The sequence below is a fragment of the Orbilia oligospora genome (assembly GCF_000225545.1).
Source record: "Orbilia oligospora ATCC 24927 unplaced genomic scaffold scaffold00210, whole genome shotgun sequence".
NCBI lineage: Eukaryota > Fungi > Ascomycota > Orbiliomycetes > Orbiliales > Orbiliaceae > Orbilia > Orbilia oligospora.
Genome location: NW_011645767.1, coordinates 1290685 through 1309284, shown reverse-complemented (window position 1 = coordinate 1309284; position 18600 = coordinate 1290685). Strand labels below are relative to the sequence as shown.

The 18600-nt window shown below is 45.8% G+C and overlaps 4 protein-coding genes across 4 annotated transcripts; 2 read left to right on the top strand and 2 right to left on the bottom strand.

Moving 5' to 3' along the window:
* Window positions 1-257: 257 nt before the first annotated feature.
* Window positions 258-929, bottom strand: AOL_s00210g375 (uncharacterized protein; the record flags this gene model as incomplete). The annotated part of the gene is made up of 1 exon (XM_011129176.1): window positions 258-929. The coding sequence occupies one exon, from the start codon at window positions 927-929 to the stop codon at window positions 258-260; it is 672 nt and encodes a 223-aa protein (XP_011127478.1).
* Window positions 930-4486: 3557 nt separating this feature from the next.
* AOL_s00210g374 (uncharacterized protein) lies at window positions 4487-5812 on the top strand (the record flags this gene model as incomplete). Its single annotated transcript, XM_011129175.1, has 1 exon — window positions 4487-5812. The coding sequence occupies one exon, from the start codon at window positions 4487-4489 to the stop codon at window positions 5810-5812; it is 1326 nt and encodes a 441-aa protein (XP_011127477.1).
* A 2949-nt stretch (window positions 5813-8761) lies between these two features.
* Window positions 8762-14090, top strand: AOL_s00210g373 (uncharacterized protein; the record flags this gene model as incomplete). The annotated part of the gene is made up of 17 exons (XM_011129174.1): window positions 8762-8976; window positions 9042-9263; window positions 9332-9513; window positions 9606-9761; window positions 9823-10063; window positions 10132-10379; window positions 10444-10596; window positions 10651-10816; window positions 10881-11032; window positions 11089-11256; window positions 11326-11596; window positions 11655-11833; window positions 11887-12018; window positions 12082-12730; window positions 12801-12955; window positions 13014-13193; window positions 13258-14090. 17 exons carry the CDS (start codon window positions 8762-8764, stop codon window positions 14088-14090), a joined length of 4302 nt encoding a protein of 1433 aa, XP_011127476.1.
* A 345-nt stretch (window positions 14091-14435) lies between these two features.
* AOL_s00210g372 (uncharacterized protein) lies at window positions 14436-17848 on the bottom strand (the record flags this gene model as incomplete). Its single annotated transcript, XM_011129173.1, has 3 exons — window positions 14436-15658; window positions 15717-16680; window positions 16742-17848. 3 exons carry the CDS (start codon window positions 17846-17848, stop codon window positions 14436-14438), a joined length of 3294 nt encoding a protein of 1097 aa, XP_011127475.1.
* Between the last annotated feature and the right edge of the window lie 752 nt (window positions 17849-18600).

Sequence of the window (18600 nt, the reverse complement as noted above, 5' to 3'; positions counted from 1 at the left end):
GTCAGCAATCACATAGGCGAAAGAGCTTTTGGGAGCCATGAAGAAATAGAGACTCGAAGTAGACATTTAATTACTGTTTTCTAGTTCAATATCCCCAAGATCCTCCCGAGCATGGTATAGACAGACTGATTGTATCATACAAAGTACCAAAGAAATAAATCTGCGCACGACACGTTCGATCATGATCACGAAGGGACGGTACAAGGGAGAAGCTGCTTTTTAGCCTCCATTTCCGAACATTTAAATAGTAAACTTGTTTACTGCTTTTCGCCAGGTAGTCTAAGGGCTTCGATCTCAGCCTCGGTGACGCTGTTCCATTCCTGAACCGGGATCCATCCGATATAGGCTCTATCGCCAAATCCCCCAACCCAGTACACACCTGTAACGACCAATCTCGCCCATCTACTCGTGTGGATTCTGTTTCCGGGCAACCACCACTTAGCATCTGGGTGATACTTTGTAAAGCACTTGACGACGTCCCCGCTCGCGACCTCTTCTGCAGGAATATCCTCTAGCTTGGTGATCAAAGCGAATCGCGGAAGACTCGCAACAGAGAACTTCCGCTCGGCATCCGCTGGTGGTTCATATCGAAGAGAGACGGAGATTTCGGATCCAGCAGCGACGTTTCGGAAGGTAGTGGCGATATTCATGGCCAAAACTGTGGGAGCGCCGGGATACTTTGGGTCACAATCTCCTATGTAGTCGGGTAAACCGATTGGGAACTCGTGGGCATGAGGGTCGGAGGAAGGAAGGTTGGTGGAGAGAGTTCCGATGGGACTGAGTCGGAGAATCCGACGGGCCATCACAGCAGACTCATGGACCGTTGGGATCTTGAAGTCGACATCTCCGATCGGCTGTTGGGAGGGAGGGAGTGGAGATGAAAGCGCTGGAGCAGCGAGGAAAAGTGCACAAGCGGCAAGAAGTTGCATTTTTCTTTTGACTTAGGAAGACAAAACTCGCAAAGGGGAAGGAGAGGATTACTTCAGCTTAAGGGGCGGCTTGCGCGCTTGGGATATCGATCAGGGTGTCGAAAGAATAGAATGGAAGCTTAAGGGATGAAGCCGGAAGGGGAGGTATTTAAATGCCATCGAATGCTGCTAAGAAGCTTAGACCAAGCTGCATGCTGCAGAGCCAAAGATCATATGATACGGCTCCAGCCAGGTGGAGGAGCTTTTAGTAATAGCTTGAGCAGTTGGGATTAGCAATATTAATCGCGAGAACTCGAGAAGGATGGCTGAAGTGGACGCCCAGCCTGTCGCCCCACTTCGGGACAAGGCAAGAATGATATGATCAATCAGATTAGATTATCGCCAAGATCAAAAGACGGCAGGTCGGCATTGGCCACCAGCAAACCCAGCAGAGTTTTCACAGGGCTTTTAAGGCTTTTTGAGCTCCTCCTTGCCGTTTGTAACATAAACAGCCTATCTGCCTGTTCGGCCGTGCGTTTGGTGGGGGTGAGTTTTTCTCGCTATCTTGGATTGTCAGTGGATGTGGATGTATATGTGGACGTGGATGTGGTGAGGGCAGCGAAGGGAATTCGAAGTTTGATCTTGTGGTATTTCACCGGAACAACACATATTTAATCTACGAGTGTCTAAGTTCTTAGCTTAGCTATAAGTACTTACTAAGTAAGTATACATACTGCGTATAAGGTATATATTGCACAATCTAGAGTATCGAGTGTAGGTATGATGGAATGCTTATAACTATCGTCATGGGGTTAGGTTACCAGGGCCGATCGTGGAAGCTCAGATGAACCCCTCTGGCGGTATTTTCATATGACACCGGATCTTCGTTCCCCTCCTTTCATGAATCTCTCTCACAGTCTAGTCATCCCAAAATACGAAATATAGTAAGCCTACTGGTTTTTAGATCGGCGGTATAGGACAGTATAGCAGCTTCAAATTTGCCGATAATGGCTATGCTTTAGCATTCGATGGTCCAAGCATGCAAGGCTACAAGCCTTTGACTCGCATATAATTACTCACTTTATATCAGATGATCACGGGCTACGGCCCCACATTTGGTATGATACTATCTAGTACTAGATAGATATATGTGTAAATTTATTACGGTTTGCGTGTCTTTGGGTTCGAGACTTACTGCTTCTCCTTCCACCAATCGGGACAGACATGCACTAGTATATTGTCAACATTTGACCGCCATGTACGCATATGTGGGACAGCAGCGCTACCTCTCCCAACTGACCAAGTCATATTTAACTACGATTCAACATTAACAGGGTTCAGTTCAGCCCGTCTGTATTTCTCATCTGGGCATAAATTGGAATTGAGTGTTCGACGTCGGAAAAAAAAAAAAAAATCGTTTGGCACTTTAGACACACGCATATTGCGGATACAATATTTGTCCGTATAGTAGTATAAATTTTATTAATTTAATCCTGTCTAGGCCGAATCTTGAATTTTGATGTTAAATTCAATTGAGACCAATGCCAGGTTAAGCGTTGGGGCGGGCGGGACGCGCATAGAAAACTTAAATCCCTGGTCAAAACGAGACCATAAGGTTACGGGTTGGCAATATCGAGACTTCACTGTAATTAAAATTTCTGATGTTGTTTTCTTCGCAAAATGTAACTAGGACAGACCAATGATATCAATGATAGGCAAAAATTATGGAGGATTATGGTTCTGTCAGCCGGCACAGCAAAGTGTGGAGATGAGCAAGGCGACTTTCATCATGGCAAAGTTCGACTATCGCGTGGAGGAACATCCTCTAGCACCTCATGAAACAACTAGTTATTAATATTCTGAGGAAGCGACCTTTCAGAATTAATACTTACGGAATAAATTAGAACCCATGCTATAATTCTTTGTTTTCGTAACCTTATTTAAATATTTGCCATGTGGTAAATATAAAGTCATATTTTAATCATGGGATTTCAGACTGGCCAGCTTTGAAATCCTGATTTATCGTGCCCCCAATTTAGCAGCTGTTCTTTGGGTGAGTGGAGTTCTTAGGTCTTCTTAGGTCATTGACACCTTGGCGAATTTGTTCCTTCATGAATCCGCCAAAGAATTTTCAGCAGACTGATAGCTTAGCGAAACATCCACAAAAGGTCCAAGCTGTCAATGCAACCCCCCCTTTTTTTGGTGTGCCCCGAAGTTCGGCGCTTGACAGGAACCGCCATTCATTTGAAATACCTATTTTTCGCCTGCCGCTGAACGCACTACTAAACCCAAATATTCTCACCGAGCCAAAATTTTAGTTATACGCCTCGGGCCTGTCTTTTGGATATTCCGAAACAAATAATTGTTTAGCTTCGGAGTACTTTGTGTACGTATACCCACGAAGGTTTAGACATCCGACCGTACCACCCGGTTGATGATGGGAAAGCAACCGAGCGACAGTTGTTGACAACTCGAAACAAAGGCATCGGTCTGTGCCTCGTCGACGCTTCTCGGGCGGGGCTCTCCAAGAACTCCAAGAAAAAAATGCAAGCACTTACATGTACTGTACAGGAAAATGTTAGACGACTCTTTGTAATGTAAGTATAGGTGAGTATTGGGTATTGAGTATTGAGTATACTTTTGGTTGCATTGGTTGGCCAGGGCAAGTTGCACAAGGGCCAAGAATAGCAATCCAATATAGCCAAATGGGGAAAATGCCGTGGGGCCCTGGTCCAGAAACCGTCCAACCAGAAGCCACCGCACCACTACCTTCAACATGAACACGACCTGAACAAACACTTCGTCTCAGTAGACGCGCCGGGATCAAGGCGTGAATAGCTGCTGTTCTGCGGGCTGACCAACAGAACAAGCGATGTGATGTTGGATGTGTGGACATGTACCTGCAGGGCAGCGCCCCCCCCCTAAGATCCCAGATCCTGTGCCTCCTATGCTTGTACGCTATGCAGGTCAGCCCGCAAGTGCAAGCTGCCGTCTCGTATTACTGTACTCTCGTCCACAGAAAACTCCAACAGGACTGGCAGGTTGGCGGGATGTTATAAAACCACATCTCTCCTGAAAATCCCTTTACTTGTTCTTTCATAATTCCCATCTTCATTCATTCATTCCAGCATTCGCTTCTGGTTCTTTTGCATCCTTTTTTTTTCTTCTTTTCCTTTCGTTTTCTGTTTTCCTTCTTATATCATCGGAGATTTAGCCAAGCTATCTCTAACTTCCATTCCTTACCGCACTAAAATTCGAACAGACTGCAACGGCTAGCCCGTCCGAACGTTCAAGTTCATTCCTTTGATACCCAGTACCTTTTTCGTATCTTATACTTCAATATCTTCTGTAGCTATCGCTGAGCTGAGCTGAGCTTGAATTCGCAGGGGAATAACTGAAGTGTTTGGATTAGCGCATCCTCGCAATATATTCCACAACAACTTGACCTGATATAGCTTGGAAACCAAAGGTCCAACTTGCGATTACTTGGTTAATTGCTGAAACCAAACTATTCTTTACTACTTGGTCGACGTAAACAGTACTCGGTTGATCAATCCTGCTCGAACAATACCCTAGATATGCGTCTCGTCGCTGCTTCGCTGGCGATTCTCGCCACGCTTACAACTGTCTCAGGCCATGCTTCAATCATTAGCCCAAAGCCGATAAAGTTCGACATAGATACAGACTACAATGCGCCTCTTGTCCCCGGTTTCGGAAATTTCCCTTGCAAAGGCTATCATAACGAAACATTCCAGGAGGCTGCCGCTTGGAAAGCCGGGGAAATGGCAAGCTTCACAATCAACGTTCCTGAGAAAATCGCTGCTCACAGCGGCGGTAGCTGTCAAGCATCTATCTCTCATGATGGTGGAAGAACCTTCCAGGTCCTTCACTCCTTTATTGGGGACTGTCCTCGTGGAGCAGTTGGTAACGTTGCCGGTCCTGATCAGCGATTCGATTTCAAGATTCCTGAAGATGAACCCGCAGGTCAGGCTATCTTCTCTTGGACTTGGTTTAACACCGTCGGCGTCCGCGAAATGTACATGAACTGTGCTTTCGTTACAATCCAAAATGACAACCCAGTGCCTCAAGTTAAGGCTCGTCCGTTTATGTTTGTAGGGGCGCTGGCTACAGCTCCAGACACCAATGGTTGCTCGTCGGAAGAACGTACAAACCTCCAGTTCCCGGATCCAGGCGACTTTGTCACAGATGGCTCTCAAAACGCCGGTGTGCAATTTAAGGGCAAGACATTGCCTACTGGCCCTGGATGTGGAAATGAAGCTAGTGGTGGCGGTATGCCTATCGATATGAGCAAAGCTCTCTCCCCGAATAAAGATCTCGCCGGAGGAGGTGCAGTAGCTGGACCTAAGCCAGGCCCAGTTAACCCTATCCCCGAGCTTGACCCTTCACCAACTCCTACCCAAGCCCTTACCACGATGGCAACTTATACTTCCACCCCACCAGCAGATGGTCAGAAGGTTATTTACGTCACCGAAGTCGTCACCCATCCAGTAGTCGACATTGTCACGGTCACCGCTACTACCTATCTCGCTTCGCCCACCGACAACGTTGCAAAGCGACACGAGCACATCGCCCGAGACAAATCCTGCTCTTTCCAAGAAACTTTCAAAATTGGCAACGAGTGCTCTGTGCCGTCTATCAAATCTTCTCAATGGGATGCATGTGTTTGGGAGGAATTCTGCCCCTGCCTTAATGAAAATCTGGGCCCCGCCGACATATCCAATTTCTCACAAATCAAGGGCTATTGCGATTGCGTAACTAACGGAATTGGCTGCCGTAATAAAGCTGTTAGGTCGCGACACATGCAACGACATGTGCGTACCACTGGTGTGGATATCATTTTACGACGAGACGAGGATCAAATGGTACATACATTCAGAGCCTAAGCTGGCAAATAACGACCCATTTCCCTTTCCTAGGGCTCCTACTGGTTAGGATCTCCAATAGAGAGGATTGATGCATATGAAACTTCTTTTTGTTATTTCGTAGTGTTGGATTTGTTTGTCTGTCTGGCTGTCTGTTTCGTTTTTGAACAGCATCGGGTTATGGCGTTACCGTGGCTTTTTGGTTGTAGATAAAGAAGAAGAGAAACGAAATAAAATAACAAATGTATTCATCTAGATGCAGTTCCAATAGTATTCTGAAGCTAGTATCGTCGCGAGTTGTAGACCCGTGTTTAAATCGAGATAATGTATACGTACGCCTCTTTTCTCCATCATTTGGCGGCAATGTTGCATCTCCGCCAGAATATATGCCCTGCCGGAATCGGAAAAAACTACGGTACCTTGACTTTGCGAATATAATGCGCACGAATGGTCGAAGCTTTCAGACATCAGACATTAACTACTATATACATCATATACTGTAAATTTAACATGGCAAAATCATGAGAGTAACTGTGTCAACAAACGAGAATGCAAAAAAAAAACCATGGTGCCACTCCTCGAACAGGGGTTTTCCCACGAAGCATATATGCATATATATTAATGCAACCTTCAAAAACTCCTGAGAAAACTCATGCGAAGCCTTATAACTTGAACAAAGGAAATCTTTTCCTGTTGCTTGGCAGAGATTCGGCACAAAGTTTGTATCCGAAATCCGATGCCACCAACTACTTCCAACATGATTAAAAACTCCCCGTAATGGTGGCCTAGCCTAAAGCTCGACCTACCCATGCGTCCGATGCAAACGACAAAATCCTAACGCCCAACCGGTGGAACATTTGAAAGAGCTAGGCCAACGGGAGAAGACGTAACTGGTTGAGTTGAGGGAAAAAACTGAGCTCCTCAAACTTTGGAATAGCCGATGACTTTATTCTCAGTCGTCGTCGACGATAATTGTTTTCGGCGCAGGTTGGAACCAGCCGATGATTGTCTGGATGTGGAAGATGGCCCAAAGGATTACCGCAAAGAAGAGGAGGAGAAGAATGATGATGAGAACGATAGCATCATTAGCCTTCATCTTGAATTTCTGAGAGACTCTATTGTCGTGTAAAATCCGGGAGAGTAGGTATGTGGATATCTGATGGAGTGCGATTTGTAGTTAGTTGATATATCCTTCATGGTCTTGCGCGCGCGCACCACAGCACTAGTTGTTGGCAAGCAACTTCGAACTCGGGGCTAAAGAAGTCGCACCGTCGTTTTAAACGTCCTGGTAAATTATGGCAAGATCAATACACCACCAGCAAGTATTCTAAGTGGGCTAGTTGATAATTGTGCAAATTTGCAAATGTGGATTGGTCCCTGTGATTTGGTAGCTTCGTCACGCATGAGCGAGCATTCCACTTGATAAAAGGATCCATGCTAATAAACAAGAAGAAAGGGTAGGAAAACGAGGAAAAGAACAGAATTGTCTTGCACCACTCGAAATAGCAAGTATTCATGAACTTAACCAATTGGACGGAATTCTTCAGCTTACTTTTATCTATATTCTATCTTGAGTGGTTCGTGACAAGGGCGTGACAAGGTCGTAACGGTTCGCAGGTAACTGGTTTGAGGGTATATTTTGACTACCTAGTCGAAAAGAATGAGGGCGAGAAACCTTGAAGGTGGCCGTGGCGACTCTATATTTTATGATGGAGCCAGCCATGGTTGTGGTTGACTCGATTGCCAGCCGACCATTGTTTACAGCCCTCGCTGGGGTGGTTGTCAACAACGACGGGACCCTTGTCCTACCGATTAGATCAGATAAGATCCAAAAGAATCAGATAAGGATATCGCCAAGATCTGATAAGATCAAATCGATAATAGGATGAATCGGCAACACATTGCGCCGTCACCAACTGGCTCCGTTCAGAGACCGCCGTGCCACGGCGCATTGTCTGTAAGATTACCTCTTTCGCATGAGCCACTTTTGGTGGATAAAATCCAGTTATCCAAATATCCTCTGGTTCTTGGTTGGTATTTGCCGTATGTGATATAATGGAGCATAAGCTAAAGCATCAGTTTTCCAAATCTTACCACTGGAATCGGTCGATGCGAAATACACTTGCATACAAGCGAGGCCTCTGAGCTTTGTCCAGCCAGCCACAAAATGCTTGATTTCGGTCGCCGCACGGCTGCGCTATTGTTAGTGTCTCGCCTGCTCCGCATCGAGCTCGCGAGGGGCTGAGGGTTTCGTTCCCCCGCTGTCGTCTGTGGACCTGCTGCTCTCTTGCTTGGTTCCTGAAATAGGAGAGCCATGCCCGAGTATATATCGAAATCAATCTCATTCGCTTTCGAGATCCAGTTTAACTATAACTGTATCCTTACGATGCGCCGAGTCTGTGGAGGACAACACAGTAGGAAGAGAGTAATCTGCAATCTGCAATCTGCAATCCGCAATCTGCACCACTCACACCAAAGTAGTCTGATATCGCTACAAGAACAAGAGCGGGGATGTCTTTCGGCGTCGGCGTTGGAGGTTTGTAATATCTTCGGCTCTTTGATCCCATCGCCGTGTGCGAAAAACGAGCCTTAGCTAACTGAGATCTGGCACCTCAACTTGAGTGCTCATGCTCGTGCTTGATTAGATATAATCCAACTGGCAACAATCGCGTTACGGTTGAGCAACAGTTTTTCAAGTGGTCCGACCGGTGCAGCTTCGGAGTTTAATGAGGTTCGTAACATCGCTTGAGCTGGCGCATTCGCGAATTCGAATTGCTGGTTTGCCATAATATAATCATGCACCAGATATGCAGTATACGTATATACCGGCTGTTAAGCTTACGACTCGACACCCAATAGATAAAATCCCAACTCTCCTCGTTAAGCATCGTTCTCGAAGCACTAGCTCGAGAAATCAGTAAACCCGGCCGAAATCCCCAAAATGCGCGAAATCAAGAGAAGATCGGGGAGATGGTCGATGGCTGTAGAACAACTTTGCGTAGACTGGAATCGATCGTCGAAAAATATACCGATAGGCTGGATTCAAACTGGAGCTGGAAGATATGGTTCTCGAAGGGATACAAGTTAATCCAATGGACAACAGAGGGTGGCGATATTCGGGCTCTGAAAGAGGACCTCCATCAACATTATGTTATCATCGACGCCTACATCAATGTCTTGAATCGGTATGCGATTGATTCCCAAAGTGTATTGGGGTGCATTTCGGAATTTTTTTAACCGTCTTGAATAGGGCCGATTTACAACAAGCATTGGGTATGCTGGAGAAGATGCTTGCGGAAGGAAGACAGCGTCGAAGTCTATCGATACATAGTAAACGACACAGTGGTGATCTTGTCCTACGCCCTGAGGCTACTCATATCTCTTCGTCTTCAAAGCCGAAAACATTCGAAGGATTCCCTCCATTTTTTGCGCACTCAGATGTTGGATATAAAAAGGCAGCGAAAGTCAAAATGTGGGTTCTTACTCTAAATCCCGAGCTCGTGATAGATTTTGAAAACTTATGCCAAAATTTGAGAGTAGGAACTTCTCGATCTCTCGCCGCAATCCCATGGCATCTATCTGCCGCGAGGTTACTGTTAATCCGGATTTTTTTCTTGGAGGTTCCATAATCTCCAACCAGCCGATGTTTTGTTGCAACTGCAGTCGCATCATGAAGGGTGTCTTCCAAGACTCCCACCATGCTGCCCTTGCCAAGATTAAATGTAATTGAGCCCTATTTTCACCCATCGATATATGGTCGTATCATCGGCGACCAATGTTTGGATGAATCCTAGGCTAATAACCACTGGCGAAGGCGGTCCCGGAACCATTATCGTCAAGAATGAGAGTTCGGATCTCATGCAGAGAGAATATACTCTCTATGCACCCCGCATTGAGGATCCGGAAGCATCGAAGAGAGGCGATAGCTTCGATGAAAGGCCCTATATTATCAGCATCCCACTCCGAAAAAGTATGGTTCGTCAAAAATCGGACGAAATATCACTTGAATACTGACCCTACGATGATCATAGATCAACGTGCATTTGAAGCGTCTCTTGTTACCTTTCTTGCCCATCAGGCAGCTCGATGCCTTGCAGATGGAGTGATACCCGAAAGTAAATGGGTTCGGTGGGAAAACGATGCAACCGGGGCACTATCACCCCCCTCGACGAAGAATGGTGCGTCGTTGAACCACCGTAGCTCTGAGAAAGGCCAGAAACAGAACAAAAATACGCGTGGAAGAGTGCTAGTTGCCAGCTGTGTTCGCTTAGGGTGAGAATCCTTGGTCACTTTGTAAACCCGTTCTGAAGCGACATACTAATAGTTCTTCCTAATTGTAGAATATCTGCAGAAAATACAATCAAGACCATGAATATTCGATACCTGCCACCAAATAACAGTAGTTGGACCGACAGTCTACCTGTGAAGGGTTTAATGATCATTCAATACCGATCAATTAGAAAGCAAAGGCTTTACGTTGAAGAAGATGACCCGGCAGCCTGGCAAGACGGCGACTATCTTAAGCTATATCTTGAATTTGCAAAGATTTCGGAATACCTCAAACAGACGAAATCCTTATGGTGTGATTGTAGGTATCAATCTTGTACGTGCTAGCTCCCCAAAGGTTGAGTGCGCTAATACGTACGCATAAGTTGTTTGGGAGGAAAAAATTAGAATTATGGGCCCAGCGGTGACATTCAGAGTCAGAGACCTTCGACACTTCGAGAATGGCCTGCAGGTCGAAGGGACAGGAACTCTAACTTACCTCGGCGAACGGATATCATTGACAGCTGGAGCAGGTTCTAGTAAGTCTTTCGGACTAAATTTCACATCTCACAGGTGTTCTAATCTGTACCAAGGTGACATCCAACTCGACAAATGGAGCCTCCCGAAACTCCCTGCGCATAAGAAAGCCGCTACGAATGAATCTGCATTTCTTGTAGCCTGGACACAACCATTGCATGAGCAGCTCCGAAATTTTTGGGCCTCGAGGACATCGCGTAAAGAGGAGATAAAAGCGACCTTGTAAGCTAGCACGAATCGACAATTCTTCAAAATCGTGAACAAATTATACTAACTATGGACATAGCCATCTTAGTAATATTACCATAAAAAGTCGACCCGATATATTCAATCAAGAGTTTTACGGCTCCTGTCTTGTAATTCTACATAACAGCTGGGCAAGGTCAACCCGATTGATTGTACGAAGCGGGTCAGGATTGTGCGTTTTGACACAAGACGGTAAGAAACGCTTCACTAAGGTGACCTAAATCAATTTTCTAATAATATTCTATTAGTATCCGACCGTAGATGGACAAAAATGGACCTACGTGATGATACTCTCTGTATCGATGAACCAATGGCCAATGTAACGCATTTGATACCGGGGCGCGAAAAAGACGGGCCGTGTCTCAAGATTCGACAAGAACCAAATACTATAAACTATCATTTTACTACTGAACAAGGTGCGTCCTCTAAGATTCCAACACTCAAACTTCACTTCGCTAATTTAAAATTTTATTTTTTATCCTCAGATGCGGTGGCTTGTATTTGTATGATTACTGAACTCGCTCGAGGGGAATTTGTGACGGAAACGATGGCGCTGGAAGATGCTATGGCACCTCCAGTACTGGGAGTGTCGGCACCCACTGTTTCAGAAACTACAGAAAGAAAAGCTACTCCCGAAACCTCATATCAAAGTCCTCGCAGCTCATCATCATTATTGGCGGAGCTTCCTTCAAATCACGTCCGGAAAGTTTCTACCGGCCAAACATCAGCCTTTGAGGCACCAAAGGGTTACGAACTGTTAGTTAAACACCCTAAAATTGGAAATTCGCCATAACTGACGCTAGTTTGATCTTAGGGATATTGAGTTATACTTAGATGAAGCGCGCGAAAACTGTTTGTGTTCTCATGCGACTGTTAACCCGGCTTTGTTTCTGTCCTTTGATGCCATCGGCCTGGCTGCTTTACCGCTATTTGCTTGTCGGTGTAAGACTCTAGAAGGGGCAACCAAACAGCACGAGCTCACAGACTACAGAGGTTTGTATTTATTCCGGAACCTTATTTAATACAAAATGCTGAATCAAGTCTAGCTGGCGCGTTTACCCTCCCAATTCTGGCGCTTGGTTCCAGGAATGCAAGAAACCCGGGTTGTTTTGTCCTAGTCAACGTTACCGCAAAAGAGTCTAACCTAGAGCTTTATATCCGCTGCCCGAGTCCCCAAAGTAAGTTCCTCTTCGTAGAGTACTTAAGTAGTTTGCTTCCATACTAAAAACTGCCATCACTAGAGGAACGCCAGTTCGAAGATGTCATGGCTAATCTCCTACGGATCCGAGTCGCAACGAACCTGGCAATCGTTGGGATGCGGTCTAGCCAAGAGTTGATCTCTGTTTACACTGAAGATATGGATACAATTTCGATACTTTCCGCCTTCGGTAACATCGAAATATCTCCTTCGGCAGACATCAGAATAGATGGAGTATGGAGATTTCTTTCTAAGGTTACGAAGGAAGTCTCCATATCACAACACCGTATTGTGCGTCGGAAGGATCTTGCCGAAAGGTTAAGCCAGGAATCTAGCCGGCCTGGGACTCTATTTGAGGATAGTGGAAGGAGTATGTTGCAATTTAAATGCGGTAGTCGAAACTTCACCTGTTACGTTCGAGCTGCGCCAAAGATTCACCCGCAACAGATGTATACCACTTTAACGATGGCGGTCGAGGATGCGGTTCTCTCGCCTCCCGAAAATGCGGTTGGAATTGATGCCATCGAAGAAAAACTTGGCTCTGGGCGATTAAGGCTACGGTTTGAAGGCGGCGGAAGAACTGTCCAGCAGAGCTCATCACAAAGTTTTGGATGGTTTAACTTTTGGCGTAATCGTCTCAAAATGAGGAGGTGGTTTGATATTGGAGAGGATGAAAGAAAAGAATATGAATGGTATGAAACTCCGTAGGTATTATCCTTGGTAAACTTGTCAGCTAACTTGATGTTGGCATTAATATCGCAGCGTAATTGAAGAAGTGGCCATCGATGTCGACAACCCTGCGTTTTTTAGTGGGTTTTTTAACAACGGTCAACTAGCCCTCTTGAAAGACGATGAAATGAATTCCATTCGCATCTTTGTACAAAGTTTTTCAAATGACAGGATAATATCTCAAGAAAGTAAGAACCCTAACTGTACTGGTTTTCAAACTGACACTGACAGTACCTACCTTCACAGTCCTACCCAGTCATTTTACACAGGGACACAATGTCAAAGAATCGATCGAAGCTTGCTGTATAGGCGACAAAACATTTGTCTTAACCCATGATTCCGCAATTGCTGATAGATCTGGTGACGGAGATTCGCGATGCTGGCGCATGAGCGGGAGAGCAAGTTACAAGTTTCCTACTCGACAACGTAAGAAGTTTCCTTTTAACATATAACAACTATCAATTTAGCTGCTTACCTACTGTAAATACAGTGCGAACCCTATTCTGCGATCGCCTCGCAAGAGTAGTAACTACAGTTGGAAAAGGCAACGGTGAGGTCGAGGAAGGAGTTTTCGAACTCGATTCAGCATCCATAATATCTCCAGCCGCCGTCGAACTCCCCACATTCGAAATTTCCATGCCAACCCTCTTACGTCGGGCAACAGTAAACCACAAGATTCCAGTGGAACCTGATGAAAATGACTATGATGACTCCGACCAAGAGCTGGAGCCGCCATTGCCTCAGACACCACCACAACAAACGCAAAGCACTGGGCTCGAACTTCCTGACTCTGGTAGGTCAATTCGGCCTGCCCGAAGTTTTGTCCAGGAACGCCGACCATCTCCGTCCCCGGAGCCACGCAACCGTAGAAAGAGGACTCCAAGCCCAAAGGCACCAGCTCTCTTCATCCCACCACCGCCACCTCTTCCTGCCTTTCCTGATGAACTCAATGCCTCACCAGTAGCAGTGAGGGCCCAAGAAAAGCTGTTAAGCAACCCAACGACTCATCCACATTCTATTACTAATAACTTAGAGTCTACCCGCTCAAATACGCCTTCTCAGGCTTCCAGTCATTTCCGCTCGCCATCTCGGTCTACAAATAACACTTATAGAGTTTGGGCGCAATATGATGCGAAGAAAGAGGGGGAGATCAATGTGCAAGTGGGTGATATGATTAGAGTTGACCACGAAGAGGAAAACGCGAACGCGGTTTGGGGTGTCAAAATGCATAGTAAAGCAAGATTGGAGGGGTGGGTCCCAAAGTGGTGCCTAACACAGGTGGGAAATCTCGATTTTAATCTGAGAGGGAGAAGGAGGAACTAGTTACAGCGGAGAATCCTAGAATTATGATAGAATCTGGATTTAATGCTGAAAGATCTAACATATGTATCGATATCAAATACATATGTATATAGATACCAAGCTAAACACTAAAATTTGTAGCATCAAGATATACCGAAACTTGGGTAGTAGAACTTAACCATATGTGCCGTGCAAAACCCGAAGTTAAGACTGACACCAACTTAACCAACCGTCCAAGCTCATGCGTATCCGGGTAGATACTCAGTATACTCCGTATATTTTTTACACTACCTCTTGACCCCCGACTATCAAATGCTTGACTGAAACAAGTGATAATTCCAAAGCTTCCCTTCGCATTGGTCAAGATTAAACAAAGGATTTGATGAAGTCATCAACGTCATCATCATCATATTCCGCGCCGCTGTCTCTGGCCTTGCCAAACACAAAATCACTCCAGCAAACCAGGCTTTCATTGACTGATCCAATGTTTAGTGGGGCTTGAAGCCCCATCCGCATTTCCGGGTGATACGCGGACTCCAACGTCCAGTTTTCTGAGCGTGGGAGTTCGCTGGACATATCGGGGTAGAACCTGCCAGCCCAAAATATGTGATAATCGCCATGATACATATGTTTGCCAAATCCAATACGGCCCTTGATACCCTCCGCAAATCTGAAAAGGTCCCCATGCGTCTTGTTCGTTAAAGACCGCCAAGACAAGATACAATTTACACAAGAAATTGCGGACAAATGAACACATTTGGGTATTTCAGCAGGGTTCAGGGGCTGACTGCTGCGATCAATCCAGCTGTTTAATGCAGAAGGGTCTCGGCGAGGAAATATAGCTTCGTAGCCGATACATGGCGAGGGCGTGGAGGAGAAGTAGTTTGAGGTATCTGTCCCATTGAAAGCGTCCCCTGCGGTGAGATGGTCACTTAGGAAGGTGTTAAACGGGTGTTTCCCCCGGCAGCAGTTGCATTTAGAGTTGTCGTTGGGGGAGACGAAGAACCGGAAGGTCCCGAGCCGACGGACAAGGAAAGCGGCGAGCCTTTGGGAGAGTTGAAGGCGATTTCGTGCTCTAGTACAAGCTACATAGAGGAGGTTTGTTGCTTCCGTGGACTTTATTTGACTAGGCAACCCTTCTAGTCCATGCACAAAATCTTCAGCGATGATGACATCATCCCATTCTAGCCCCTTTGATTGATGTGCGTTGGTTAAAATGATGTCTGCTAGTTTCTCATTGACGATACATTGCGCCGATGACTCCAACATCTCTAAAAATGGAGTCCCGTCTATGCCATTCTCAGCTCGGTAGAACTCCTCCATGCCCACCACGAGGGCAAGGGCAGGTATATCGACTTCATCAGAGTCTGGGCTTTCAGAGTTTTCTTCTCTTTGAACGTAGGCTTTGGCTTCTTCGAATGAAGTTACTCCTCTCAAACGATGGTGTTTTTGCGGCTTTCCCTTGTAGAGAAAGTAGCCCGCCCTCAGAAGCGGTATAATGGTCGTGGAAGCATTCGCGGCGCTTGTTCTCAAGCATATTGTCTTGTTCGGGTTTTTGCTGAACGAAAAAAAGAAATACTTGATCAATTCTAAAGGATGTTAGCGTAGGAAAGAAATGTAGTAGAACAAATGATTTAGACAGCTTACCAGTATTGGTGCGAAATATGACCGTATGTTGACCAGCTGGTGCAATATCTTTATATCCTAGAACAGGTGGTAGAAAAACTGCCGGCGATGGACCACTAGCGTTTCCTCCACGTACAAGCTTTGTTTCCCCCACAGAGCCGAGGATGAGATTCGCTACGTCTGCGATCTCTTTCCCGAACCTAAAACTTTTCGTAAGGTGGAAAGTTCGCGTGGGTGGTAACCTCTCGTCGTCAAAACATTCATTCTTTGCGCCCCTGAACCCATAAATCATTTGATATGGATCCCCAATTATGATTATACCAGCAGCATCTCTCTGCCTCTGAATGATATTTTCCATACAGGGATTTGCATCTTGTGCCTCATCAAACATCACGATATCGTATTTACCAAAGGTAGCCTGATCGGCATCTAGGTTAGTGGTTAGGGAAAACATCTTGAGATAGCAATCGTGCGTCATCGACGGAGATTTCCCTGACACAATTATCTTCCACAAAAACTTAAGCCATGTGGTAGCCAGTTCGGGATTACAGAGCCTAGTACGGCACTGCCCTAGAGAAAGGTGCGCAATGGTAGGTTTAGGGTCTCTCGAATTGCAGAACCTATCAATGCCGCTGGTAATAACTCTGGCTAGGCTTTCGGGGTTCCTATGGTTATCGGCTGTTCCTACGGTTGGCTTGCTATTGTTGAAGCTCCAGTTCGAAGATCCGTCTCGCCAATCGTATTTGGTGGTGAAAACAGGGGCAACGGTTTCCAAAGTCAATCCCAGCGCTTCCACGATAACATCAATATCCCAGTTCTGGAGGAATTCGTTCTCAGTCGGGGCCGACTGTATTCGCGCAAACTTACCGCGACGCGAGGACGCCTGCGGTTCGCCAACGGTCTTCCCTTTAACCTGCAAATCTACGGCTGGGTTGACAAAGGAAAGAGCATTGAATGCAACACTATGGAGAGTCTTGCAATCCACCTGCTCGGCACGGTTATGTTAGTACACATCAATAATGAATAATGAAAGGCTTGTAACTCACTCTGTAACAGTCTTTAAACCTGAGATCAGCATCCCACTTCGCCATTTTATTGTATGCCACATAAAGGATTTTTTTGTATGGCCGCTTTTTTGCATAGTCGACGAGACATTTCGTCTTCCCTGTCCCAGCATATGCTCGCACTTTAAATACCTCCCCCTTTCGAATGTCAGAATCAACAAACATCTGCTGTTCTCTTGTCAGGTGTAGCTTTTGAGAGCCTGGCACAGAGTATGTTTGCACCTCGTAGAAATCTGCGAACCAGCTTTCAATCCGCCGTTCTAGGATTTGTAGTGCCTGGCCAGATAGGGGGGATCCATTGGTGAACTTCCACTGAACACGGTCTGTTGTCCCATTCTTAGTTGATCTGACAATATCCTGCGCACAGGCTTGAATGAGTCCAAAAACTTTCAAAAACAAGAGTATGTATGACAGATACTCGGCCAGAGCTTGCTCGCTGATATAGCCTTGGGTTGAGTATCGGGGGCGCAAACTAATAATATCCTTAGGTTGTAATTCCGTGAACAACAGATATCCAGTCAATAGAATAAGATCGAAAGTGGCGAATGGAATAGAATCGATATTACTAGATATGGTGGATGGAAGCAATGATTTGACTATCTCGATTGGCAAGATATTGTTGAGAGTAGATCGAAGTATTCTTGAGCTCTCCTCGGGGTCTGGGCAATCCACCAACGGAGAAAGCGCAGTTCCAGCACCATTACCCAGCTCCCGCAACGACAGAAAGATATCGTCCAACTGAATGAGCTGCCTGTCTTGGAGTATTATCCCCATTTCCGCCAATATTTTGGGCAGGTACACATCCTCAAAAGCTGCTGCTTCGCTTGGTTCGGCTTTCAGGGCAGTCGCATTTACCGACCCAGATGTATCCTTCTTTTGCCGGCGATCATTCTCAATAGAATCGAAGGTATCGTGCAGCTGATGGGTGAAGTCTTCAACTAGTCTCTGCCATCTGCGAAACGATTTCCGGGAGACAAGGGGGCTCGTATAAGGTAGAACCCTGGTGACGGCAGTGACGTCGCAATTTGACAGATACCCTATGATGTGAAGCAAAGCTTCAATCGGTAGCGCCATGAGGGTGGTCGTCATTGTGGTTAGCTCCGGTTTAGCCGATGATGGTGGCGCCCTGCCCATGAACTGACATGATGGAAGCATCAATATATCATGCCGTTTTGTGTGGTTTGTTTTCAGGCAGCCTTTCGTGTCGTATTTTGGCTCCTGACAACGCGGATGCCAGATATCATACGCGTACTATGCATGCAGCGCATCCAAGAAGCTACTTAGCTGAGTACATATAGGCCGTGTAAAGCAGAATCATATGAGCGAGGACCTAGTAATGAATTTGTCAGTAGTATTAAATTTATTTTAGCTTAGTCTCTGGGTTGCTGTTGAAATGATAATATGAGACTAAGGTGGCGCGCGTGAAAGCTCAGCAGCCGGTTAACATTAGAAGACCTAACCTACTTACGTATATGGCCATGGGAGGGACACTTGACATTAGTATTCTCCCATCATAGCAGCAGCAGCAGCAGCAGCATCATCAGTATCACTATCGTCAGCATCATATGGTACCGTCGTTACCGTATAACAAATCTTCGCTAGCAAACTCGATCTATTTGATCCACAATTCGCTGTTTTTAGTACCATAGCTGCCTTTAGATTTCTTGCTAGGTTCGTCGTTTGTCTTCGATTCTGTTTGGTTGTGGTAGATATCTGCCTTCTAAAATCTAGTAAGGGACATATCATGATCTATAGGATTTTAATATTCCTAGAGCATTCATTCTGGCGGTCCTACCACTTTCCAGCTTAAGTTAGACTATATGCTCGGGTCGAACGCTGAA